This window comes from Hyperoodon ampullatus (assembly GCF_949752795.1).
Source record: "Hyperoodon ampullatus genome assembly, chromosome: 10".
Taxonomy (NCBI): Eukaryota; Metazoa; Chordata; class Mammalia; order Artiodactyla; family Ziphiidae; genus Hyperoodon; species Hyperoodon ampullatus.
Window position 1 is genome coordinate 68,416,568 of NC_136923.1, and position 26,801 is coordinate 68,443,368.

At 40.3% G+C, this 26,801-nt stretch overlaps 1 protein-coding gene across 1 annotated transcript; it reads left to right on the top strand.

Annotated features, from left to right (window-relative positions):
* Positions 1–379: 379 nt before the first annotated feature.
* On the top strand, positions 380–26,182 carry KCTD20 (potassium channel tetramerization domain containing 20; the record flags this gene model as incomplete). Its single annotated transcript, XM_079713353.1, has 8 exons — positions 380–495; positions 15,473–15,678; positions 18,261–18,534; positions 20,936–21,038; positions 21,399–21,519; positions 22,617–22,814; positions 24,440–24,550; positions 25,890–26,182. The coding sequence occupies exons 2-8, from the start codon at positions 15,519–15,521 to the stop codon at positions 26,180–26,182; spliced, it is 1,260 nt and encodes a 419-aa protein (XP_079569479.1). The 5' UTR covers positions 380–495; positions 15,473–15,518.
* Positions 26,183–26,801: the final 619 nt, after the last annotated feature.

The following is a 26,801-nucleotide window of genomic DNA, read 5'->3' on the forward strand; positions in this document are numbered from 1 at the left end:
TATTCTCACTACCTCCTCCCCCAAAACGTAGGTAAAGATCCGGGCTCCACAATTTTCTAAAAGCATTGGCTGTCCCGGGGCTGCGCGAGCTTGTTTCACAATTCAGATAACTACTAACTTTTCCTTTCAGACTTTTAATAATTGAAAGAGGGTATCCGCAGCTCAGAAACCGATCTACCGTGGCTGTACAGCAGTGAGAGCGTCCTCCGTGGGACGGTGGGGCGTGTCGGGAAGGAAAAGGGACACCCTGCGCCGCGCTGCCCAGGGGGCTGGCCGGAGCCCGGCCTTCCCGGCGTGCCCCGCGCGCCGAGGGGGGACTCTTAACGTGAAGCGCCGGGTGACTCAGCTGCGTGGCCGCACGGGCCGGGTTGGGGCTGGGGGGCGCGCGCCGCTGCGGCCCGGGCCGTCCAAGGGGCGGCTGCTCGCGGCGCCGTGTGCGCGCGCCTCCCGGGCGGATTCGGCCCCCGAGCGCGAGAGCGCGGCGGGGAGCTTCAGGTAAGTGGCGGCACGAGGCCGTTCGCCTCGAAGACCCGGCGGGCCGAGTGCGGCAGCGGGCCTGGCCCCGGAAGGTGCCTTTGTGTCGGGGGTAGGGGACCGACTCCTCAGGACGCCGCTCGGGCGGCAGCCCGCCGGGTCGGACCCCCAGTTTGAAAGCTCGCGGGGCTACAGTCATCTCGAGGCACAACGTTGGCAAATGGGTTCCAGGCGCCAGTTTCCGTGCTGAGGGTAAAGCTTGGTAATCCGGGGAAGAAGGGGGGTCGCCTTGTGTGGAAATCGGCAACACAGTCGTGGGGACAACTAAAGTATAACTTGACTTTCCTGCAGGCCTTTGGTGTTTTTAATCCCAACAGAAGGGGAATGATGAAAGCCCCGGAGGGTTTATTGATAAAACATTTGCAGATGTGTTTTTTCTGGCAGTTAATTGAATTCATTAAAAATTAGGTAGTTGGTCGGACTTCTTGCTCTTTGCACCCCTGCTTCAGTCTTCCTTCTTTGCCACCCACAAATTACTAGCTTTCATCAGTGCCTCTGAGTGCAAAAGATCTGGGGGAGCCTGAACTGGTAATTTTCTTTTAAATAAAACCTTACTTTTTATAGCGTTCAGTGTTTTCAGGTTTAAGAGCCTAGTTCTGCACTATCAAAAAAAAAAAACTCTTCTATTTTAGAGTTTGTGATTCTTTCTGAAAATTCCTGGATTGATCCGATTTATTTTTAAACGAGAAACCAGTGAACAAACTAACAGGGTAAACAGACTGAGAAACTGTTTAACCAGTTTATGAAAATGAATTTTCCAGGCTCTTTAATCGTGCCCCTGTTAGCTGTTAAACAACTAGCTGCAGCTGTTACCTGAGAAATTAAAGTTCTTTTTTTTAATGGTCCCCCAAACAGTGTTGTAGTTATAGCAGTTGAATTTGAAGAATCTGGTTGAAGAACTCCACCCTTAACTCTTCTTCCACACCCCCCGACCCAAATTCTGGGACAGTAGTTCTCAAACGTAAGTTTGCTCCTTAAAAGTACCAACACCCCTCCCAGAAATTTTTTAAATAATTTTTAGAATTGTTTATACAATTTTTAAAGGTTACTTTCCATTTACAATTATTACCAAATATTGGCTCTAACTCCCCGTGTTGTACAGTACATCCTTGAGCCTTACACCCAATAGTTTGTACCTCCCACTCCCCCAGCCCTATATTATTCCACCTCCACCTGGTAACCACTTGTTTTTTCTCTGTCTGTGAGTCTGCTTCTTTTTTGTTATATTCACTGGTGTGTTGTATTTTTTTTAGATAACACATGTAAGTGATATCATACAGTATTCGTCTTTCTCTGACTTTTCACTTAGCATAATGCCCTCCAAGTCCATCCATGTTGCTGCAAATGGCAAAATTTCATTCTTTTTTTATGGTTGAGTAGTAGTCCATTGTGTGTGTGTGTGTGTGTGTGTGTATGTATGTGTATTCTACATCTTCTTTATCCATTCATCTGTTGATGGACACTTAGGTTGCTTCCATATCTTGGTAATTGTAAATAATGCTGCTGTGAACATTAGGGTACATGTATCTTTTCCAAATAGTGATTTTGTTTTCTTCAGATATATAGCCAGGAGTAGAATTGCTGGGTCATATGGTAGTTCTGTTTTAGTTTTTTGAGAAGCCTCCATACTGTTTTCCACAGTGGCTGCACCAATTTACATTCCCACCAACAGTGTACGAGGGTTCATTTTTCTCCACATCCTTGCCAACATGTTTTTTTTGTGTTCTGTTTGATGATAGCTGTTCTGACAGGTGTGAGGTGATATCTCATGTGGTTTTGATTTGTACCTCTCCCAGAAATTTGATTCTGGAGATCAGTGATGGGTTTCTGAGTCTGCATTTTAAGCAAGCACACCCTCCCTTGGTCTGTTATTGGTGATCCAGGGACCACACTTTGATAAACACCAAAATAGGGCTGGCCTGAGAATTTTTAGAATTGCCCAACTTCCTTATCCCTTTATTGATTTACTCTCCCCTGCCCCCTAACCAATCATAAGCCAAGAAGATCTGACTCTTTGGAAGGAAACTTTAGAAAAGATAGTGCTTTCTTGGACTCTGACACCAGGGTAGGAAATACTTTCATACATATTATAATATTGCCTTAGAGATGGTCCGTGCCTGTTAATCTGTCCTTTTACCTTCTGGGAGCTGCTTCCAGTAGCATCAGCTCATAAGTTATGCCATTAGGCCAAATCTTCCCCCCTCCCAACTAATTTAGTCTCCTTTCCCTTAGAACCAGGACAGCCAGTGCCTTGTATTTCCCATTGCCTTGAGCTCTCAGATTTCCTGGTATGTAGCAGTACCAGTAGCATTTATGAGGGCTTTCAGGTCATCTGAACATTAATTCAGTCATCAGATACCCCAGTAATGCCTGTTCTGTGCAAAGCACTGTAGTAGGCCATTTTAGCAACAACATTGCAAAGATGTCATAGAGTTGCCTTGCTCCTTTGAGGTAGATATGAGGGCTGGATAACCTGTGCTCCCAAAGCTTTTTGTTTCTTAGTTCTTCAAATAGATGTGTAGGGATGAGATTAGAGTTAGACTGTGTGTTTCTGACTTTTTTTCTGTCTTTGGTTTCTTCTTGGCATCGCATTTTTCTTACTAATCTTTTTCTGTTGATTCACAAAATACCATGTCTTTCCTTCTATAGCCCTGGGCTTTCCGATTATTGTGTCTTCTTCTGCCCCTGAATCTGAACATGCCTACTCCTCCTTGGCTAACTGGAGTAAAGTTTAGGGAAATTGTTGGCATACTGAATGATTTCTAGTTGGAAGACCCAGAGTCATGGAAATATGAGGCTTAGAGCTATAAGGGAACCTATTACAAATTTATCTATTGCAATCCTCTTGCCTTTTTTTTTTTTTTTGGCGGTACGCGGGCCTCCCACTGCCGTGGCCTCTCCCGCTGCGGAGCACAGGCTCCGGACGCGCAGGCCCAGCGGCCATGGCTCACGGTCCCAGCCGCTCCGCGGCACGTGGGATCCTCCCGGACCGGGGCACGATCCTGCGTCCCCTGCATCAGCAGGCGGACCCTCAACCACTGCGCCACCAGGGAAGCCCCTCTTGCCTTATAAGATGAGGACTCTGAGAGATAAGACGGCAGAGTGAGGACTCCTGGCTCCTAGCCCAGTGTTCTTTCCACTAAATCATCTCAAGAAAAATGCTTCAAAAATGGAAAAGGCTTAGAGAAGTTCAGTTATAAGTAGATAAAGAAAACTGAGAGACTTTCACATGAGTACAGAAGCAGTATTTGGAAAAATGGAGATTGAAGGAGAGTATTTTCTAACCACATAAATCAGGAAGATTGGGAACACTAAAATAAGGAACTCTGAAACTTGGAATAAGTAGTAATAGAACAAATAAGAGCAAATAGTTATCTTGTAATCCCAAGAAATGTTATGAACTTGGTATTTTTTTTTTAATTCGGTAAAGGCTAAAGTAAGTACATTGGTGAATTTTTATTAAATGTTAGATGTTTGAGCAATGTCCGGAATCTTTTGAAGTTGTCGCGTAACTGTACTGTTGTCCTTACCCAAGTTATTAGGTATCTCTGTGGGAGACAGAATATAAGACTGATCTAACTGCTAATCTGATTCAATATACTTCTTATGAGAAATAAGATTATTGGAATAGTATATGCATTTCTGGAATCATAGGAAGGAAAGAAGTATGGATGAAAGAAAAGAACCCTTTGCTATTTTTGCTTAGAGTCCCCAAAGTAGACATTTTTTTTTTTTAACATATTTATTTATTTTTGGTGGCATTGGGTCTTTGTTGTTGCGCCCGGGCTTTCTCTAGTTGTGGCGAGCAGGGGCTACTCTTCGTTGCAGTGCGTGGGCTTCTCTTTGTTTCGGAGCACAGGCTCTAGGCGTGTGGGCTTCAGTAGTTGTGGCACGCGGGCTCTAGACCACAGGCTCAGTAGTTGTGGCGCATGGGCTTAGTTGCTCCGCGGCATGTGGGATCTTCCCAGACCAGGGCTCGAGCCCGTGTCCCCTGCATTGGCAGGTGGATTCTTTTTTTTTTTTTTTAAATTTTTATTTTATTTTATTTATTTTTTTGGCTGTGTTAGGTCTTTGTTGCTATGCGCGGGCTTTCTCTAGTTGCGGTGAGTGGGGGCTATTCTTTGTTGAGGGGTGCAGGCTTCTCATTGTGGTGGCTTCTCTTGTTGTGGAGTGCGGGCTCAGTAGTTGAGGGGTGCGGGCTTCTCATTGCAGTGGCTTCTCTTGTTGTGGAGCACCGGCTCTAGGCACGCAGGCTCAGTCGTTGTGGCTCAGGGGCTCAGTAGTTGTGGCTCATGGGCTCTAGAGCGCAGGCTCAGTAGTTGTGGCGAACGGGCTTAGTTGCTCCGTGGCATGTGGGATCTTCCCGGGCCAGGGTTCGATCCCGTGTCCCCTGCATTGGCAGGCAGATTCTTAACCACTGTGTCACCAGGGAAGTCCATCCCAAAGTAGACATTGTTGGATTGTTCTTGTATATTCATGAAAGTAGAATTAGAAATAGTAAGGACTTAGTAATTAGTAGACATTGTTATGTTCCAGACACTGTGCTAAATGTTTTTACATCCATTGCCTCATTTAATTATCTCCATTTTATAGCCAAGGAATCTAAGACACAAAGAGCTTAAGTTTGCCCAAAGTCATTCACTGTGTAAGTGGCAGAGCCAGCATTCAAATTTAAACTGACTCCAAAGCCATTACAATTTATGCTCAATGGTGCCCTCATTATACTTCATTGGGCAGTGGTTAAGAATGTGGGCTTTGTAGCCAATTTTAACTGGGTTTAAGTCTTAGTGCCTTCATTTACTAGCTTGGATATTCATCAGTTTCTATGTCTCCGAAAAAGAGGTTGTAATAGTACCTACCTCAGAGGGTTATTAGGATTGGGTTAATTTATGTAAAATGCTTTGATTTGCACCTGACTATTGTGAGTTCCCAGGAGATGCTGGCTGTTAACTGTTTTTTTTTTTAATATTTTAATTTAAGAAGATATTTTATTTAGATTCAGATTGTCCTTTCCAGCGTTGAAATATTAAGGCTTTTATGATAAGTATAGATATAAATTAAACTTTATCTCTGTTCTTACTATAACATGGGGGCGGGGCTTACTAACATTTTGGAAAGCACTGGGGTGTAGTAGAAAGATCTGTGACATGATTTGGTTAAGAAGATTATTAAAGAAAGTTCACCTTCCTTAGAATAAAACAGCTAATGATCTACACTTCTATATGAAGATCACAGTCCATACCTTAAAACCATGTAAGACGCCTTCAGTGTTTTTGCCCTAAATCTCTTTTTCTGTGGGAGAGGGTAAAATTTAATTTTTGCAGTTGCATCTGTGTATTAGTTTGCTAGGACTCCCCTAAGAAAGTACCACAAACTGTGTGGTAAACAACAGAAATTTCTTAAACAACAGAAATTTATTTTCCCACAATCCTGGAGGCTGGAAGCCCAAGTTCAAGGTGTTGGCGGGGTTGGTTTCTTCCGAGGCCTCTCTCCTTGACTTGGAGGTGGCTGCCTTCTCCTCCCTGTGTCTTCACATGGTCAGTCTTCCCTCTGTGCCTGTATGTGTCCTCATCTCCTCTACTTAAAAGGACACCATTTGTATTGGATTAGGGCCCACCCTAATGACTTCATTTAATCTTAATCACCTCTTTAAGGCCCTATTTCCAGTCACATTCTGAGGATTTAGGGTAACGGACTTCAACATATGAATTTTGAGGGAAACAATTTAATTTAGCTCATAACAATCTGTTTAGGGTATTAAATGTCAGGTAATCTGAATGTTCCATTGCCCTTATTGTTGAGCACCCTCTGACTTGGGATTTGAGCATCATTCTTTATCCTGTGCCTACCCACCTGTCTACCTTCTACCTGTTCCTTAGAACCGTGCTTGCTGTTGAGTACCCTAAGAAGCACACCATGCCTCCACATTAAGCCCTTGTGTTGGATTTAAAGCTACCAAGATTATTCTGTCATCCTATTGAATAATCTGCTTGAGAAACTATTTAATGTTTTTAACCTGAATTCCTAATTTGTCTTATATTCCTAATATTTCTTCATTAATCTAGACGGAAAAATGTCCAAATCTCTTTAGTAATATATCATTTTCTTCTGAAACCTTAAAAAATTTCTTTTAAACTGTCCTAAGCTTTAAAAATACTCCAACATTTTCTTGAAGAGTTCCCTGTTTTTACAGATACATTTTCCTTTCTCATTTTAAAAGTAATAACACATTCATTTTAGAGACTTTGGCATACTCAATAAAAGTTTTTAAAAATCACATATGATAAGCCTACAATTAAGGGAGAATAGTTGTTTATATTTTTAATCTTTTTTTCTGTGACTATATTTATTGTTTCAACCTGCCCTTTTTAAGTCTAGTTTATCAATACTGTTTCATGCTATTTTAGTTATTATTCTAAAACTGTTTTAGCCTTTCAATGTGGTGAATTATACTGATTTTAGAATGTTAAGTCAACCTTTGCCATATGTATTATCCTTTTTGATGTATCTGGGTTTGATTTTTTAATAATTTGTATAGGATTTTGTGCTTATGAGAAAAAGTCATCTGTAATGCTTTTTGGTAATGTTCTTGTCAAGTTTTGGGTCAGTATTATGCTGGCCTCAGAAAATGAATTGGGATATAGACCCTCTTTTTCTGTTCTCTGGAAGCGTTTGTATAAGATTGATGTAATTTCTTCCTTAAAGGCATGGAAGAATTTGCTAGTCAGGCCACTTGGTCCTGAAGTTTTCTTTGAAGGACGGTTTTAACTATGGAGTATGGTTCTGTGTAGTATTTATATATCATCAAAATAATCTATGTCATCTATCTACTTGTATATAAATATACACACGTATATATTAAGCTGCTTATTGAAGGGAGTTGGTGTATATACATTGTGGAGACTGGACTAGGCCATCAGGAACGGCAGGCTGGGACTCTTGGGCAGGAGTTGAAGCTGCATTCCAGTCAAATTTCTTCTTCCTCAGAGAAACCTCAGTTCTGCCCTTAAAGCCTTTCAGTTGGTTGGATCAGGCCCACCCACATTATCTAGGATAATCTTCCTTACTTAAACTAAATTGATTAAAGACTTTAATCACATCCACCAAATACCTTCACAGTAACACGCAGATTAGTGTTTGATTGAATAACTAGGACTGTAGTCTCGAGGGTTGCCGTATAAAACTGACCATCACGGCTTCTCTTCAGTCTTGGCTATCTTACTAGTCGTCTAATGCCTTCAAACAGATGGGGGTTTTTTTTTGGTTTTTGTTTTCTGTTTTACCCATCCCATTCTGATGGATGCATTATTCCAGGGCATAGGACTTGCCAATGCGTGGAAGTCACGGTGGGTGTGGGGAGGAAGGCAGACTTCAGCTCGGCACAAGGAAAAAAATTTTTTTTCCCTTGAGGATTGCTGGCCACCAATAGGGTAGCTAAGCAAGAGATTCTTTATTTTGGGATATTTTTAGGTAGACTGGACTGAATTAATAGAAGTGTTTTTGTAGTCCTAGATGGAAGGTGATTGGGACCCAGATTTTTTTTGAGATTTATGATTGGTAAAATTGGGGGGGGGGAAATTGGGAGCCCATCATCAGGTTGCCAGCCTTTTAGGACACTAAAAAAAAAATCTATAATTTTCTGTCACCATTATGTTGTAAAAGAAAAGACATTTAATATCAGAAAAGAAGTAAAGATTTAATTTAGGTACCAAGAAAGCATTACACTAATATATACCATAATTTTCAATTCACATTTTAATATTTTTGAAATCAGGCTTTAATATAATAGTGCTTTCCTGAAACACTGTTATTATATTGATGTCTTAGTCAATGTCACGTGCCTTAGAACTGGGATAATAATTGTGTGTGTGTATGCCCGCCCCCATGTGTTACATCATCTCCACTATCCTCATTTTTGCTAAGAATCGGTGAAAACTTTTGATGCTAATTGATACTGGTCCTTGAACCATCTTCTGACACAGTGATTTTGGATTGTCTCCAGAATTTTCAGTGTTTGTTCTATTGCTACAGTACTGATCCATGGATCTGTCCCCTAAGACCTTCCAATCTTTTCTTACTGTACAAAAACTTAGCTCTTTCTTATAAAATGACCTACTGTATTGAGTAATACGTTTAAAATTTTTTAAATTGCACTCCCTTGTACTCTTTATATTGCTAATAGTATATCTCTTGGATATTTCCTGGAAGTTTGCCATTAAGTAATCTTTAACAGCTTGTGTATCTCCTCCTATAGAGGGTTTTAGATAATAGCAAGCAGAAGAGTGCCCTGGACATTAGGGACCTCATATGTTGACTGGCTTTTTCTTAGGAGTCATGAGCTTTGCCTGGTCTGTTATGTACCTTGGATTGTTCCTAGCTTAAAGGTGTCATTAGAATGACCATAACTAGTTGAATCCATCAAAAGATAGAAGCACCTGTGTGGAAATTACAGAATTTGATCTACCCTGTTTTTAGGTAATAAAGGTGAAAGTTACAGCAGAATTAGGTAAGGTCGTAATTTGAACTCGGGGAACTCAGATTGTAAAATCAACCCCTATCTGGAGTTAATTGATTTAGAAGTCATCTCAAAGCAACTATTTAAACAGAAAAGGTGCTAGGTGTGCCTGTTACTGGCACAGAAAGGTCATATGTCCTGGCTCCAGATCTTGGGCTTGAAATCATATCTCCAAACCTGTGAAACTTACGTAGAATTCATGAAGTAAATCAGACCTATAAGGAGAGGTAACACAGCTTAAGGGTAACATGCATTTGACTCTGGAGCCAGAAGCCTGGGTTTTGAAGCCTGGCTCTACTATTTATTAGCTATGTGACTGTGGGAACTTAACCTCTTTCTTCCTCAGTTTCCTCATCTGTAAATAGGGGTAATAATAGTACCTACTTCATAAAAGTTTTTTTTTGAGTATTAAGTTAAATAATATAAAGTACGTAGAATAATATGTAGCACATGATATATGTTAAATCAGTGAAGTTTAAGTCCATCTGGACTTAAGATGGAATGTTTGTGGTGATTCGGCATATTGAAGAATCTCAACTGATTGATTTGGTTCCAGTGTAAAATGTGTCCTTGAGTAACTGGGTTTAGATTTGATTATTAGTTTAAGGATATAAGAAAACTTTTCATTTTGAAAGGGTGTTGCAATATTTAAGAACTTCTTGAGATATACTAGATTCAAAAGTTTACTTTTTTAGAATTTACTAAAGGTTTTTTGAGTACTTAAAGATTTGCTTGGGAAGCAATTAAAGTGCTAAAACAAGAAAAGAGAACATATTAAGATGAAAAGTATAGTTTAAAATGTTTGGCAATATCAAACTTAGGATCGTCGTTTTAGGGGATTAAACTATATTTGTCTTATTTTATATTTTAAACTGAGTAGTGAGTAAAAATGTTATTGTTATTTGTCTTTTTTAAATAGGTAATTTGATAAAGTTGTAAAGGAAACTGTTTAAAGGCCTTTAGACAGTTATAAATTGAATGTAAGTTCTTAAGTCTTAATTTAAATCCAGGTAACTGTAATATAGTCTCTTCTGGCACAAAAGCTGTTCTTGGGCATAAGTTATATTGACAAAAAGGTACTAAGGGCGGTAAGTTAGGGATGTCAAGTAGAGAAGACAGGAAAATATATCCAAGCGGTTATAATCTTGTCACTACTGTCCTTGTGCTTTTATGTGCCAGCTTGCTAGCCTGGTCTCAGCAATTCATAGAGGAAAATGAAGGAGAAGGGATGTGGAATCAGAGGCGTTCCTGCCTTTCTGTGGAATTGGAATGCCCTCTTCTCTCCTTTATCTCTTCTCTTGTTACGGCTTTCTTCCAAGGTAGACATGAGGAAGAGAAATGGTTCTGGCAACAGATATCTTCAAATGTTATGCCTTGCCCAACTTGTGTAGTTTTTTTGCCTTAAATTCTATTTCCTAGCCTATTAATGTAGCTTCACCAAGTTCTTAGGTATTTCCCTTTTCTCCCCATCCTTTGCACATTTTTCTGTTGGGTTAGTTTCATGCATTTTCATAAGCCCTTGAATATTGTGAAAATAACTCTTTGTAAAAGCCTGTTGCAAATACAATTTTTCAAGTTTTTTTTTTCCTTTATAGGATTCCTTGCCATACAAAAGTTTAAAAAAATTTTTGTAGTCAGATTTGTCTTTCTCTTCTTTTTTAGCTTTTGGGTTTTTTGGTCTTGATTAAAAAGGCCTCCCTACTCTAAGTTTGTAATCTCCTAGAATATTCTTCAAAAAGAATATTGTTGTGCTTCAGTCTCTCATTCATGAGATGAAAGGGTATACCAGATGAGTTGTTCCCAAACATAGCTAGTCCACAGGATCAGCTGAGGAGTTTGTTAAAAATTCACATTCTTGGGACTTCCCCGGCAGTCCAGTGGTTAAGACTCCGCACTTCCACTGCAGGGGCACGGGTTTGATCCCTGGTCAGGGAACTAAGATCCCACATGAAAAAAAAATTCACATTCTCAGATCCACCCTAGACCTACTAAATCAGAATCTCTGGGGAATAGGGCCCAAGAATGTTTTTAACAAGTTCCGCTAGGTGATTCTGATTATCAGCTAGACTTGAGAACCACTGGACAAAATAATCACTAAGGTCTCTTCTGATCCTAAAATATCACTTTTCTGTATTATGTAACTCTTGTGTTTCACATTCTCAACAACTAGGATTGTAAGCTCTTTGAAGGTAGGCAGGACTGTGTCTTAGGTACTACCCTTCTTGCTGTCAACCCACTGAGATCCTTTCATGCCTAGACAATTTCAATAACCTCTTACTCTTCTAGTCCACCTGTGGTTGTATTTACCTTAAAGCAACATGTTGAACATGACACTTCTCTGTGTAAAAACTTTGGCTACAAGACAAAGTCCTAACTTTATTTTACTTTATAACTCAAGGCCTCCATAAGCTAGCTCCAGCTTGGTTTTCAACCTTATCTTCTAGGGCTGTTGTATACAGCCATCTAAGTTGTGCATTGTACAGCTCCTTAAATGATGGTGTGCATGGGGTTCCCTGAAGTCGTATGGTATGGTGATTCTGATTTCTCCCACCCTTCACTCTAACCTGGTTGCTCTCCCCACAGCCCACACTCCTTCATATAGTATAAAGCCTGTTCACGCTTACTTTCCTGCTTGTTATACACCATTCACCCAGTCTAAAATGCTCTTTCCTTTTTTCTCTATCAAAGTTCTACCTATTAACATCTAAGAGTGGAGTATTAAACAGCCATTAAAAAGAATGAGGAAGACTTCTAATCACTCCTGTGGAGTGAGTTTGAGATATATTGTTAAGTAAAAATAGCAAAGTACAGAACTGGATATGGTATTCCATCTTTTGTATAAGAAAAAGAAGAATTAAGAACTTATGTATAGGGCCTCCCTGGTGGCGCAGTGGTTGAGAGTCCGCCTGCCGATGCAGGGGATACGGGTTCGTGCCCCGGTCTGGGGGGATCCCATATGCCGCGGAGCGGCTGGGCCCGTGAGCCATGGCTGCTGAGCCTGCGCGTCCGGAGCCTGTGCTCCGCGACGGGAGAGGCCACAGCAGTGAGAGGCCCGCATACCACAAAAAAAAAAAAAAAAAAAAAAAAAGAACTTATGTATATACACACATTATGCTTATTTCTATAAATAGAAACATGAAAGATAAACAAATTAATAAAACTAGTTATATGTAGGGAATAGCTAGGAAAATATTGGAGGGAAAGGGGAAGGGAGAGACACTTCTCTGAGCGTTCCTTTTTTGTAACACTTAACTTTTGAAGAACGTAAATGTTTTACATATTCAAAAATTAAATTTAAAAATAATGAAAAATAAGCTATAATTGAGTGTTAGAAAATGAACCTAAATTACAGGACATACAAAGAAAAAATAAAATAACTTGAATGTAGCACACTGACTGTACATCCCTAGTGGGGTATACTTTAAGGACAAAAAGAATTGACCCCCAAAAGACTTAAACTCAGTGGGTTTATTGTTAGTAATATTAATGTTATAATTTAAAAACTAGTTTATGAACCAAGATTTTCATTGTGAGAGAAAAGATATAGTACTAATATAAAGTAAGTAAAAAAACCATAATGTTGAATTTGAGTTGAAAATATCAATATAAACTCTTTTTTTTTTTTTTTTTTTTTTTTTAATCCCCAACTTTGCTTCTAGACCATTTCAGGAGACGATGACATCTCAATAGCTATGAAGACATCTAGTGCTCAGATCCTGATTTATAAATGCTTTTGTCCACTAAAAGGAACAAAGGCTCCAGGGAGGAATAGCTGATTCTAGGTCTGGGTCAGAGATGGTAAAAGGTGAGCTTAGACAAATCTTGTACAAAATAAAATAGAATAGAACAGAATAAAATAAAATAAAATTCCTCTCACGCAAAAAAAATAAATAAAGCTGCTATGAACTTTCATTAAAAAAAGAAAATTCTTGTACAGGAAGTAGCCTCATCAGCCAGTAGAATTAGGGTTAAATGACACAGATGAAGGCTTGAAGGGAACCATATTAGCCATAACTGGGACTATTTATTTATTTATTTTATTTGGTTGTGCTGGGTCTATTTGGTTGTGGCAGGCAGGCTCCTTAGTTGTGGCATGTGGGCTCCTTAGTTTTGGCTCTCAGGCTCCTTAGTTGTGTCATGTGAGTTAGTTGCGGCATGCATGTGGGATCTAGTTCCCTGACCAGGGATCGAACCTGGGCCCCCTGCATTGGGAGCAAAGAGTCTTAACCACTGTGCCACCAGGGAAGTCCCACCTGGGATAATTTGAACCAAAAATTGGACAATTTGAAAAAAAATGATGGTAATGGATTATTATAATACATTAGATTAAAACAAACCTTTGAGTTCATAATACTTAAAAGGAAGATAAATGGAGAGTGAAGAAATAGTTCTACTTAACAGAAGAATGCTAGACAATAAATGTAGGAGGAATGATAAAATTAGTCATCATTTTGTAGTCCCAAATGTAATAATTGATTCAGGCAGGAATCATCAATAGATGCTAAAACCACTGGGTGAAAAGTTATTGGGAGATAGGGTATTAGATCTCTCTTTACAATGGATAAACCTATAGTCACCACTTTAACCACATGATCAAGCTTATCCCCTGTAGTGGGATAGCCTGGCATTATGTGCCTCTGATGTGATGGTATTTGGAAGGACTCAACTGTCACCTATACATGTACATATTCTTGTTTAAGAAAATTAAACTTGTATCTAATCACGTGGAAACAATCAGATGGATGTTAGAACTGACCTAGACTTTAAATTTAAAAAAAAATTTTTTTATTTTATTTTTTTATTGAAGTATAATCTATTTACAGTATTGTGTTAGTTTCAGGTGTTCAGCAAAGTGATTCAATTATGTTTTCTCAGATTATTTTCCATTACAGTTATTATAAGATACTGAATATAGTCCTGTGTTATGTAGTGGATCCTTGCTGCTTATCTGTTTTATGTATAGTAGTTTGTATCTGTTAATCCCAAGCTCCGAATTTATCCTCCCCACCTTTCCCCTTTGATAGCCATAAGTTTGTTTTCCATGTCTGTGAGTCTGTCTCTGTTTTGTATATAGGTTCATTTGTATTATTTTTCAAATTCCACATATAAGTGGTTCATAATATTTGTCTTTGGCTTACCTTAGTATGATATTCTCTAGGTCTAACCATGTTGCTGCAAATGGCAATACTTCATTATTTTCTATGGCTGAATAATATTCCATTGTGTGTGTGTAGATATCTACTAGTCATCTGTTGATGGGCCCTTGGGTAGTTTCCATGTCTTGGCTACTGTAAATAGTGCTGCTGTAAACATTTGGTCAACTTCTCAGGTAGCTCTCATGTGGCATTCAGGTTTTAAGATAAACATAAAAGTTAGAGAAAGTCACCTCTAGATAGTATGGTTGGAAAATGAAGTCTTCATATGAGACAAAATCTGAGCTGGGCTCTGAAGTAAAGATAAGATTTTCTCCTCAACTTTTTATTTTGAAACTTTTCAAATCTACAGGAAAATGGAAAAAATCATTACAATCAGCAAAATCTTATATATCCGCCAGACTTACCAATGATTATCTGCCTCATTTGTGTGTGAGCCTGTGCTCTCCCACCGCACACATTTTTCTGAATCACTTTAAAGTTACAGACATCACAACACTTCACCCAGTTACTTTAGCAAGCATATTCTGAGAACATTCTCTTAAAAAACACAACAATACCGTTTTCACATCTAAGAAAATGAACAATTCCATAATACTAATATATAACCCATAATCAAATTTACTCAATTGGCCTCATATTTTCTTTCAGAACCTTTTTTTTGGATCCATAATTCAGTCAAGGCTCATTCCTTACATTTGGTTGTTCTGAGTCTTTTAATCTTGCATATTCTATACCACCACCACCCCCCGCAATTTGGGGGGGATTGTTTTGTTTTACATGAAATTGACTTTTTTAAAAAGCCTAGGTCCGAAAAGGGAACACTCCTACACTGTTGGTAGGAATGTAAATTAGTGCAGCCACTATGGAAAGCAGTATGGAGGTTCCATGCTAAAAATAGAGCTACCATATGATCCACTCCTGGGCATATATTCAGAAAAGACAAAAACTCTAATTCAAAAAGATACATGCGGGCTTCCCTGGTGGCGCAGTGGTTGAGAGTTCGCCTGCCGATGCAGGGGACACGGGTTCGTGCCAGGTCTGGGAAGATCCCACATGCCGCGGAGCGGCTGGGCCCGTGAGCCATGGCCGCTGAGCCTGCGCGTCCGGAGCCTGTGCTCCGCAACGGGAGAGGCCACAACAGTGAGAGGCCACAACAGTGAGAGGCCCGCGTACCGCAAAATAATAATAATAATAATAATAATGAGAACTGTCTGTCAGTCCTCTAGTTAGGAGAGAGTTCTAAATTATGCATATTCCTGTCTTCCAGGATTTCTCCCTGATCAAGCAGACAGTTCAGGATACACAGTCCGAGGATGAATGTTCACCGTGGCACTGAGAGTGACAGGTTATTGCGGCAGGAGGCCAGCTGCCTGATGGATGAAGCCTCAGCTGCAGCCCAAGAAAAAGAAGCAAATAGCCCGGCTTCTTCTGGTCTTCAAAATCTTACTTATCCTCTAGGTCCCAGGAATGATGGTATGATGATTAGATCTTGACTTAATGTGGAGGGCTTTCTGACACCTCAGCACCTATTCTGCCCAGAAGGCATAAATGTTCTTAATAAATAAAATATCCAGTTAATTAGCTTCGCTTATATACCACAGTTATATAAATCTGACTATCACAAAAAATCTCCACTTATTTAATCAGTTTAGTACATCTAACTTGGTAATGATATAAGAAAAATAGTCTCGGGCTTGGAGTCGGAAGACAGATTCACATTCTACCTCTGCTCCTTACCAGCTGTAACCATGGATGAGATCCTTAATCTTTCTGAGCCCTGCTTTCTTAATCTAGAAAACAAGGTTGTTAATCATTCTTCTTACCTCACAAGGCTAGAAGACTGTTGAGTTAATGGATGTGAAGGCTCTTGGTAAATTGTCAGGTTCTTTTTAACTTTTAATGAAAACAATAGCAACAATAATAGTAGCAATTACCATTTATTGAGCACTCACTGTGCTAGAAACTTTACTGTTTTTAGATCAAGGGTGGCAAACTGTGGTCAAATCTGAACCACTGCCTGTTTTTGTAAATAAAAATTTGAAACACAGCCATCATGCCCATTTGTTTACATACTGTCTATATGGCTGCTTTCCTGCTATGGTGGCAGAGACTGTGACCCACAAAGCTCAAAATATTTACTTTTTAGCCCTTCACAGAAAGTTTGCTGATCCCTGCTTAGATTAATCCTCCTGTTACAGATGAGGAAACTGAGGCTTCAGAAGCTTAGGCATAACTTGCTCAGGTTCACACTGCCAGGAGGTAGGGGACTGGGTGGGATTTAAACCTCTGTCTTTCCGGCCAGCGTTCGCTGTTATTTTATATATATCAATGGACAAAAAAGCAGAGTGTGACTGCCACCCTAGAGTGCCCCATTACGGAGAATTTATGCAGTGAGTCTCTTTTCCTACTCACCCACTTAAGCAGGGTGGAATCTGAGGCATCCTTCAGGAATCAACCCAATTTAATTGCATCATAGCTGGGGGAAAATCAAGTGCTCTAAAGAACTGAATAAGTTAGGTGCCTACTTTCATTTTTAAGCATAGCACTTAGAGTGTTGAAAGCCTGTCTTGGTGATTAAAGCATTTCTTGCTACAAGCTTGCCCATGGATTGTGTGGAAACTTAGCTCTTTGTAAGTTGAAAATTGATCAGAAGCTCTAGGATATGATCCCTAAACAGGTTTTTGGTCTAGATTTTGGTTTCCTTTTCTCTAGAAGCAAATGGGGAAAAAATTGAGTGTACTCTAGCTAACAATGAATTATTGTATACAAACTTAAAATACATGAAGGGCGGGAGTGAGACATTAAGTTGTATCTATAACATTTTATTTCTTTCCAATGTAGGAAAATGTTAGCTAGCCAAATCTAGGTGATGTATACATATTGTATTAACTCTGCTTTGGTATATTTGAAATTTTTCTTTAAATAAAAAAACATTATTTTAATATTTTAGGAGAACCCCCTATTTAAAAGAATCTTCTAAAAAAAAGTACAGCTATATAATAAAAACAGCAAACATCAATTTAAAATAAAGAATCTTCTGGTAATCCTTTTGAAAATACTTTTCCCTGATTCTCTTCTGTGTACATCCAGATTTCAGGTATTTAGTTTTAAGCCTGTTTACATGATGTGGTATTAATACATTTTTAAGTGCTCTCACATACTTTCAGTTGATAGTCAAACCAATCCTGTGAGGTAGGTGGAGTGAATGTTATTTTCATTTTACAGATGATGAATCAGGTTTAGAAAAATCAAATAAATTACTTAAAGAAAATGGCTCTTTGGTGATACTAGGACAAAAACTCAGATTCCATGAATGAATCCTAATCCAAGACCATCTGCCCTGGAACTTTTCTGTTGAGAGCAAGACCTGCCTGTTGGTAATGTTAGGATTCTCCTATGCGTAGTGAAAATGCATTTTTCAGTGAATTTCTAGGAAAAGTGACAATTAGAGACTATCACTATCCTTTCTAGAAAATAACATTTAGAAACGTTTTCTAAGAATGTGAAAAACAAATAGTTTTGGCTAACAGAGTTATCAAGTTCCTTAAATAAAACACAGGAAATATGAGTGTTATTTAGAGATAGAAGTGAAAACGGAAATAAAGCGATGCCTCTGTGAAACAAGACTAGGGAAGGTTAAGCAGTATGGCAGAGGATTGCTTGTTTTCCACAGAAATGCTTCTTTAGTGTTTAATTATTTTTAACCATGTGTGTAGTTTACCTTAAAATTGTTTAATCGTTCTATTTTAAAGTGTAGGCATTATTGCCTTGATTCTCTCCTCCCCAGCGTGCGCGTGCGCGTGCGCGCGCACACACACACACACACACACACAGAGAGAAGGAAAAGGTTCAGGGGGATCCAGTATGAGTCTCTAGTTTGTGTTTTTTCTTTACGTATTTTAGGCAAGAGTTTTTGCATAAGGATACTTAAAGTTTGGGATTTTTGTTTGTATAATGGTTTTTTTTCTTGTTTTTTTTTTTAAGAGGACAAGGTTTATTTTTCCCCAGGGCTTTTTGCTGTCACGTTACTTTGGTTTGTTTGTATGATCTTTTAGACCTTCCACTTGACTCTGCCGCTCAGCCAGCAAATCTTCAGTTCCCTCACATGATGCCACTTCCTGAAGACATCAAAGGCTCTTGCTTCCAAAGTGGGAATAAACGGAACCATGAACCCTTCATCGCTCCAGAACGATTTGGAAACAGCACTGTGGGCTTTGGCAGTAACGTTCATTCTCAGGCACCAGAGAAAGTGACACTTCTCGTAGATGGCACACGTTTTGTTGTCAATCCACAAATTTTCACTGCTCATCCGGATACCATGTTGGGAAGGTAATTGATGATAATTTCCTTCCAAATTCACTCTGTTCTCTGTGAATAGAAATACCTGCTGTTTGCCTTGCATTAGATTTGAGAATAAAAACATTTCATTGCTTATTCTACCTTCATACTTTTGCGAGACAGAGGACATAAAAACCTTATATGTGTTGGTGATTTTGGGGGGTGGGTACTTTCATTTACAAAGCCAGTATAGTGAAATAACCCCCCCTACAAAAGGGAGTGCAAAAAGGTCCAAATGGTGTCAATTTCTAATGCCTCCACTACTATTCAAGTTTTCTGAAACTGGATCTTTGTATCTGGCTGTTTTGTTTGACGATTGCTCTCTTAATTCTTCGTGTTCCTTCCTCTGTGTTGCTTCATTCAGACTATAGTCTTACCCTCCCCTCACCATCTCCTGCCTCCAGCTTTTTAGGGTTAGAGTTTAGGAATGGAAGGAGTCTACTGAGGAGGAGCGCTGTCCAGGAAGTACTTTTAGAGCCTGGGCTGGGAGTTAGGAGGTCTCTTTCTGGCCAACTGTAGACCTTAACATGAAGAGCAGATTGGGATAAGAGTAAAATAATTTGAGTGTATACACACACAAACATTTGGCTTTTGAGGATTTCATCTAGTACTTGAAAGTGGATCTAACCTCACTCCAACTTTGAACTAATTTGAACTGAATTAGAAACCAGAATGGACCACACTAACTTGCTGAATTTTAGGCTGAGTGGAGTCTAGCTGTTCAAATATGTGTGTACTTAAATATATACATACAAATTCATGATGAACCATTTTTAACCAGAGCCAAACCTATATATTTCTTAAACATCTGAATTAAGATTAAGATAGAAGATTAAAACATTTTCTAAATTGGCCCTGTATCAGACTTGACTTCATGTCCTCAGTCTTGGTATCGCCACCATTTCCCCCCAGGCCCTTCCTTCCAGAAGGCACTTCTCAGGGTAGGCTGTCTGTCTGAAGTAGGTTGCCTCCAAAAGTAGCGCTCAAGAAAAGCAAAGCAAGCATTTTCTGGGTAATAGACCCCTTTATCTACATGGTTCATCAGGTGAGTCAGCCGAGGTCATGAATTCTGAGTTTCTTAGGTTTGTTCTGTCCTGTGGCTACGTAAAGTATTCATAAGCCTGGCCAGTGAGCTTACAAATGTGGGCCACTGGTCACAAGGGGGACAAACTAAGAAGCTGAGAATGGATTAATGCAGATCCATGCCACTACTGGATGAATGACTCTGAGGGGGGATTATATTTATGGCATGTTGTTCACTATTTTGATTCATAGCTGTCTCGGCTACACTTCAACCAGAACATTCCAGAACAATGTCAGCATCCTTTGAAGACAACTTTTATCTAAATGGATTTCTTATGTATGGTGTAGTGATTTGGAAAGCATTTGAGTCTTTTTCAGACCTTGGAAAACAGCCAGTTCAGGGTGGAGGATAACAGTTTTGAACAGTTGGACAGCAGGGCTTCCCAACAGGTTAAGGAAGGAAAAGGCAGTGAGTCCCCAGTGGGCCAGCTGAAGATACCAGCACCTGCCCTGTCCTGGCTTCTCCATCCACAGCTCCTACACAGATGTGCAGCAGGAGTAGTAGAAGTCATGGGGCCAGTTTTACTGGAGGGGATCTGAGAGAGAGAGGAAGGATGGGAAAAGATGAATATAAAAGCAAGACTTCCTCCCTGTGCCCTCATGAGCTCTGAATTCATGCCCAGAGCAGGCCTGCCTCTCTGAAATATGTCAAATTGCTGATGATCCTAATACCTACCCTCCTTTTCTACTTGACCTGAAATTCCCGTCATTAGTTACTCCTTGGATTGAGGAAGGGCATTTTTTCCAGAGTTACGCCATTAAAATCTACCAGGAAAGGGAAAGCAGTAACATCTGCACCTACTAATACAGATTCATCTATCAGATTAGATATTGAAAAGCAAAACTCAGAAATATCAAAGATGGTGTGCTGGATAGGTACATGTTGATGGGTGAGGAGGAGGAGACACTATCTTCCTGAGCTGCCGGTGCGTGGGCAGGTTCCTGGGCGCTGCAGAGGACGTGAGAGGCGACTGTCACACACTCCAGACGCTTTCCAAGGGCCACCTCTGCAGGTGCTGTTCTACTTTCTTTGCTGTCACAGAAGTTCACTACGGTGAACTGTGAGGGCTTGCTGCTTTGTTCCTCCTTGCACTCAAACACTGAAAGCAATTGCTGCCTTCTTTTCCTATCTGAAGGGAGTTTCCTAAGACTTGAGTGTGTCGTATAGGGGTTGAGTCCTAGTGCTGTGTTTTTAACTTACACTGAAAGAGTGGAACGGAGTCTTCCAGAATGAGGTGAAGAAGGGAGAAGTCTCATCTGTGAAGAATCCTGCTGCAGCGGGTAACATTGTTGCCTGGGTATCTTTCAGGATGTTTGGACCAGGAAGAGAGTACAACTTCACACGGCCCAATGAGAAGGGCGAGTATGAGATTGCCGAAGGAATCAGTGCAACTGTATTTCGAACGGTGCTGGTGTGTAGTGGCCTTCTTGTTACATCATCTTCCCTGGGGGCGTGCATGGTCAGAAGCCTTGAGAGTTGCATCAGACTGTGTTCTGACTTTAGGGTTTCTCATTTCTAGTTATTGCCTTTCCCGCTTTATTTTCTGTTTTTATAATTCTTAAGTCCTTCTTGCTCGTGTGAGCTCAGTCAGGTATCAAGTTGTGATTAAACATGTCAAGATGGCCAGGAGCCACTTTGCTATCTAATGAATCACCAACTTGGTGATAGTTCTAGTAACCCACCACTTTAATAGAACCAGGAATGAGTAGGGGGTTGAAGAGGGAATTTTTCATGTTGTTCTTTGCCTACATTTCTTCTTCCTAATTTATAGGATTATTACAAAACTGGTATCATCAATTGTCCTGATGGCATCTCTATCCCAGACCTTAGAGATACTTGCGATTATCTCTGTATTAACTTTGACTTCAACACTATCCGATGTCAAGATCTGAGTAAGTACAGGAGAAGCTGCCAGCTGCGTTTGAGCAGCTGAACTTTGAGTGTGCTTGGAATTGACATTTTTAATTACTAAACAGAAAGCGTTTCAAGTGTGGGTTGAAAATCATCTGTAGAGGCAGAGACGTGGTACTAACCATTCCCTCTCTTGTTTCAAAGCTCTGTGAGAAGTGGAGTAAACAAGAGAACATGTAGTGGGTTCTAAGTCTAGCTTGACCCCGTGAGTCACCAAGCTAATTGCTTCCCCTCTTGGGACCTTGGCGTCTCAACTCTTTAACAAATAAGGATACTGATCTCAGATATGAGGGAAGGTTCACTAATAAAGTCACACAACATAAATTGGCTGGGTTCTTCTTACAGTTTATCATTATTAACTTAGTGTTTAAGTGCTTTATATATGTGAACTTGCATAAGTTTCACAATTAACCCATGAAAGATAGGTAATAATCTCACTTACCAAATGAGAAGATGGAGAAATTAGCTTGTTCAAAGCTCTAAACATTAAAGCTGGGATTAGAACTGATTGTCTGAATATAAACTCCATGCACTTATCATTACCTAGGCTTCCTGAAATGATTTTAAAATTCTTTGAAGTTCATGGTACATTTCCCTGCATATTCCATGAAGTTCTCTAGATGTGTGGTGTCTCTACTGAGTCTAGTACACACTTAGAGCAAGTCCCTTGGTGTCGCCAAACTTGAGATCATTCCTCTTCTGTGGTACTCTATGAAGTTGTGGTCCAGAGCATCTTCAGAAGAGGTACTATAAAGACTCATCCCCAAATGATGGTTCTGTCTCTTGTAGAATTAATGTTTATGTTCTGACATTGCATGTCAAGACATGTCAAGACATGTCAAGACTGACATTGCATGTCAGTTGATCAGAATGCTCAGGGTTTATTAAACAGGAGGAGATTGGTAGAATGTGAAAAGTATCTAACATTATAGCCTTGGAGTAGGAGACATACCCTGCCTTTAAATGGGCCACTTCTCTGGACCTTATCAATGATAAAAGCTGTTACCTCATAGTCTTTTCACTCCAGTAATACCTGCATTTGAGCAGAGAGGATGTTCACTTGCCTTTTGTCTCCCAGGTGCTTTACTGCATGAACTGTCTAATGACGGCGCTCACAAGCAGTTTGATCACTACCTCGAAGAGCTGATCCTGCCCATCATGGTGGGCTGTGCCAAGAAAGGGGAGCGAGAATGCCACATTGTCGTGCTGACGGATGAGGATTCTGTGGACTGGGACGAAGACCACCCCCCACCCATGGGGGAGGAGTATTCCCAAAGTAGGAGCCCCTTGCATGATGTACCTGTTTCCAGCAAGAAATGTGCTGCCCAGAGTGGCAGCTAAATCCTAGAACCAGTGTGACTGTCGCTGTTGAGCCGGTGATGAGCACACTCACCTGGATGAGGGTCTTTCCTGCTGGGGAGCACGGGGAACATCGTTATACTTCCCATGCCTGCCTCTGGTGTCTGGTGCTGTGTCAGTACTGCGGCAGCACATTAAGTGGTGGTGTCATTCTTCTCTCCATTTGTTTCACTTTATTTTATTTATTTATTTTTTTTTTAATTAATTTATTTTTTTTGCGGTACGCGGGCCTCTCACTGTTGTGGCCTCTCCCGTTGCGGAGTGCAGGCTCAGCGGCCATGGCTCACGGACCCAGCCGCTCCGCGGCATGTGGGATCTTCCCGGACCGGGGCACGAACCCGTGTCCCCTGCATCGGCAGGCGGACTCTCAACCACTGCGCCACCAGGGAAGCCCTGTTTCACTTTAAATCCTTTTGAATTGGTAGTAATTCAAAATTCAGAAAATACAAAAGGATATACATTGAAAAGTCTTATTCCCACCCTGCCTCATCTACCCAGTTTTCCTCCTCAGTTTCTTTTATATTCTTCCAGATTTATTCAGTGCACATACATAAGCAATTACATGTTCTTTTCCCAAATGATACCATATTGTAGAGACTGTTCTATATCATGTCTTACATTAAAAGCTTCCACAATCTTTTTTATGGCTGAATAGTATTCCATTGCATGATTGTGCCATAATTGATTTAACCAGCCCTTTTGATGACCATTTAAACTATAAATTATAAATAATGCTGCAGTGAATATCTTTTTAAACAAAGTCTTTCACACATGTATGTCTCTATAGAATAATATTCCTAGAAATGAAATTTCTGTGTCAAAAGCTTTGTGCTTTTATGATTTTGATAAAATTTGCCAAATTCTCTTTCATAAAGGTTGAGCCAGTTTATACTTACAAGACAATATATGATGGGTTTGTTTCCCATATGCTCACCAAGACAGAGTTTCACTGAACTTTTATCTTTGCCACTCTGATAGGTGAAAAACAGCATCTCACTTGAGTTTTAATTTGCATTTCTCACTTCATGAATGAGATTGAACATCTTTTTAAGAGCCGTTTTCATTTTCTTTTCTGTTAACTGTAATCATGCCTTTTGCCCATTACAAAATTGGATTGTTAGTCTTTTCCTTAATGATTTGTAAAATCTCTCTATTTGTGACCACTCTCTTTATAGATATCAAGGAAATTAGCCCTTTGTAATATGAGTTGCAAATATTTTTCCCAGTTGGTTGTCGTCTTAGCTTTGTTTGGTGTTTTTGGATAAGCAGAGATTTTTTTTATGTAATCAACTGTATCAGTTTTTCTTTTATGACTTCTAGGTTTTATGTCATATCCAGAAAGGTCTTTCCTACCCTGAGACTATAAAAATTTCTTGTATGGTTTCTTTCTTATGGTTGATTTATTATTTAACATTTAATCTGTGATCCATATGGACTTTTTGGCATCAGGGCTCAGGTCATTAGTCTGAATCTGTTAGCTCATCTCCTTCCTCTTACAGAGGTATTCACTCCGTGACTAACCCCAGATTTTTTTTCCCCCAGTTCTTTATAGCTCTAAGCTCTATAGATTTTTCAAATATATTGAGAATCGGGATGTCGCTAAAACAGTGTTAAAGGAACGGGGCCTGAAAAACATTCGCATTGGAATTGAAGGTAAAGAACATCCCCGTCAATATTCAGCTTGCATGGCTCTTGGAATAGGTTGGATCTATGGCCACAGCTTTTGTCCTTAAAACCTGGCTTCCGAGGGCCTAGAGAATAGACACACATGGAAACTACATTGCTACCCAAGTTCAAAGATTCCTATTTTTGTTTTAGTTTGCCCTTACATTTCCTTGTCATTTTATTTCCAGTTGAAAATGCTTTAAAGCAGCTGTAGGAATAAGTCCCAGTTTACTGCCTCAGGATGAAGAGCAGTGAGGACTAGGCACTGGGGGGGTAAATGTAGCAGGGCTTGTGGGTTCACCAAGTGGGAGGGCCAGCTGTTTAGCCAACAATCTTGGTGAGGATCTTTCTGGGATCTGGAAGGGTCCTTCTGAAAACTATAACTTGGAGACTCATTTTATTCCACTACATACCTTTGGGGAGTGTCTGGATATATTGACAAAACTGCTTTAAATGATTTGAGCAATGGCTCCCAACCTGTGGTCTCCGTGGAAGGGTATTGGAGACTGATTCCCGGAGAGTGCTGAAGGCATTCTGGTCTCCCCTCCATGGGTCTTTGACTCTTGTGTTTGGCTACTCTAGCTGTCTCAGTATTGCTCACAGAACCCGTTGTTGTGTCCAACTTAGGTTGGAACTTAACGTTGGAAGAGATTTTTGAGATCATCTGCTAAACCTCTTTCTACTGTGTCCTCCTTTATCTCTTTGGAAACCACAGGGACAGAGTGACAGGGATCACTCCATTTCCCACAGCAGCCCATCAAACTGTCCTACCATGAGAATATTCTTCCACATGTATAATAGATAACCTCCTCCCTCTTCTGTCGTCCTTCTAGTTCTAGCCTGTGAAGATATATGCTCTGCATAAGATTTCTCCCATATCCCTGTGACAGACTTTCAGATATTTTAGGCAGCATCCCAGTTTTTTCTTTAGGCTTAAACATTTCGCATTTCCTTAACTACTTCTCATACAGGTTGCCCTCTAAGCAATAGAATTAGAGGACTAGAGTAACCATGCCCCGGTAGGATTTTTGTTCTATAGTATTGAAGCCAGTAAAATAAAGACTTCTGAAATTAGTAGGAGGCTTCTCCCTCTTCCATTAGAAGGGATACAATTTTTGTTACTTCCCTTCTAAGGACAAAACCTACTAACCTGAGCAGGAGAGAAGCAAGCATGTAGGTGGCTGGGTCTCAGAGAACGTGGTCACTTCCCTGTAGTTTTCACATAGTCTTGGGATTTGGGAGGAAATTCATGTGGTTAGGAAGAAGGAAGTATGGAAACCAGAGTGAGCAATTTGCTGGGGTCATGATGGCTTTTTTCCCGTTTCAGGTTATCCTACCTGTAAAGAAAAAATTAAGAGGAGACCTGGTGGCCGGTCTGAAGTGATCTATAATTACGTGCAGCGCCCCTTTATCCAGATGTCATGGGAAAAAGAAGAAGGAAAGAGTCGCCATGTGGATTTCCAGTGTGTTCGAAGCAAATCCCTCACTAATCTGGTAGCTGCTGGAGAAGATGTCTTGGAGGACCAAGAGATACTAATGCACCACCCGCCCCAAGTGGATGAACTTGACCGGCTAAATGCCCCACTTTCTCAGATGGCTTCTAACGACTTTCAGGATTAGGGGCAGCTGTGGGCCCCTCTGCCGGCCTTTTCTCTGTCTGGGATGCCCACAGCCAATCCTCCCCATGGTTTGTCTCACACTAAGTAGGAGACATGCTTCTCCCCCATCCTTCCCTTTTCTGCCATAATTAACGTGTGTCCTTTTCAGTAAGTCTGTGCCTCCGGCAGGAGATGAAAAGGCACTCACTGGTAATTAAGCTACCAACTTTGCAGCAGCCCTGGTAACTTGAAAATTTGGGGTCTGGTGCTGTTCACCGAGTCTTTGCATAACTGCAAAGGCAGGAAAGGAGGTCAAGACTCCTATTGCCTCATATTCAGCAAAGCAGTTCTCGTCCTTTACACTCTGTTCTTGGCTTTTGTTTGTTTTATTTGGTTTTCTACTAGGCAAATTACTTAGCAGCAAAGGGACCAAACTTAGAAGGAGACAATATCTTCTACAAGCAGGCACTAATTGGATGCCCATTAGAGGTTAGTGAAGATACCATCCTGGTGGCCTCTGTGCCCAGGTTGCATCTGAGAAGAAATAGGCTCTCATTCAAAATGTCCAAAGGAAATTCTTAGGAGCTTCAGTTCAGTTTTTTTTTTTTTTTCATTATTGCAATGAACAATCCAAAACCTCA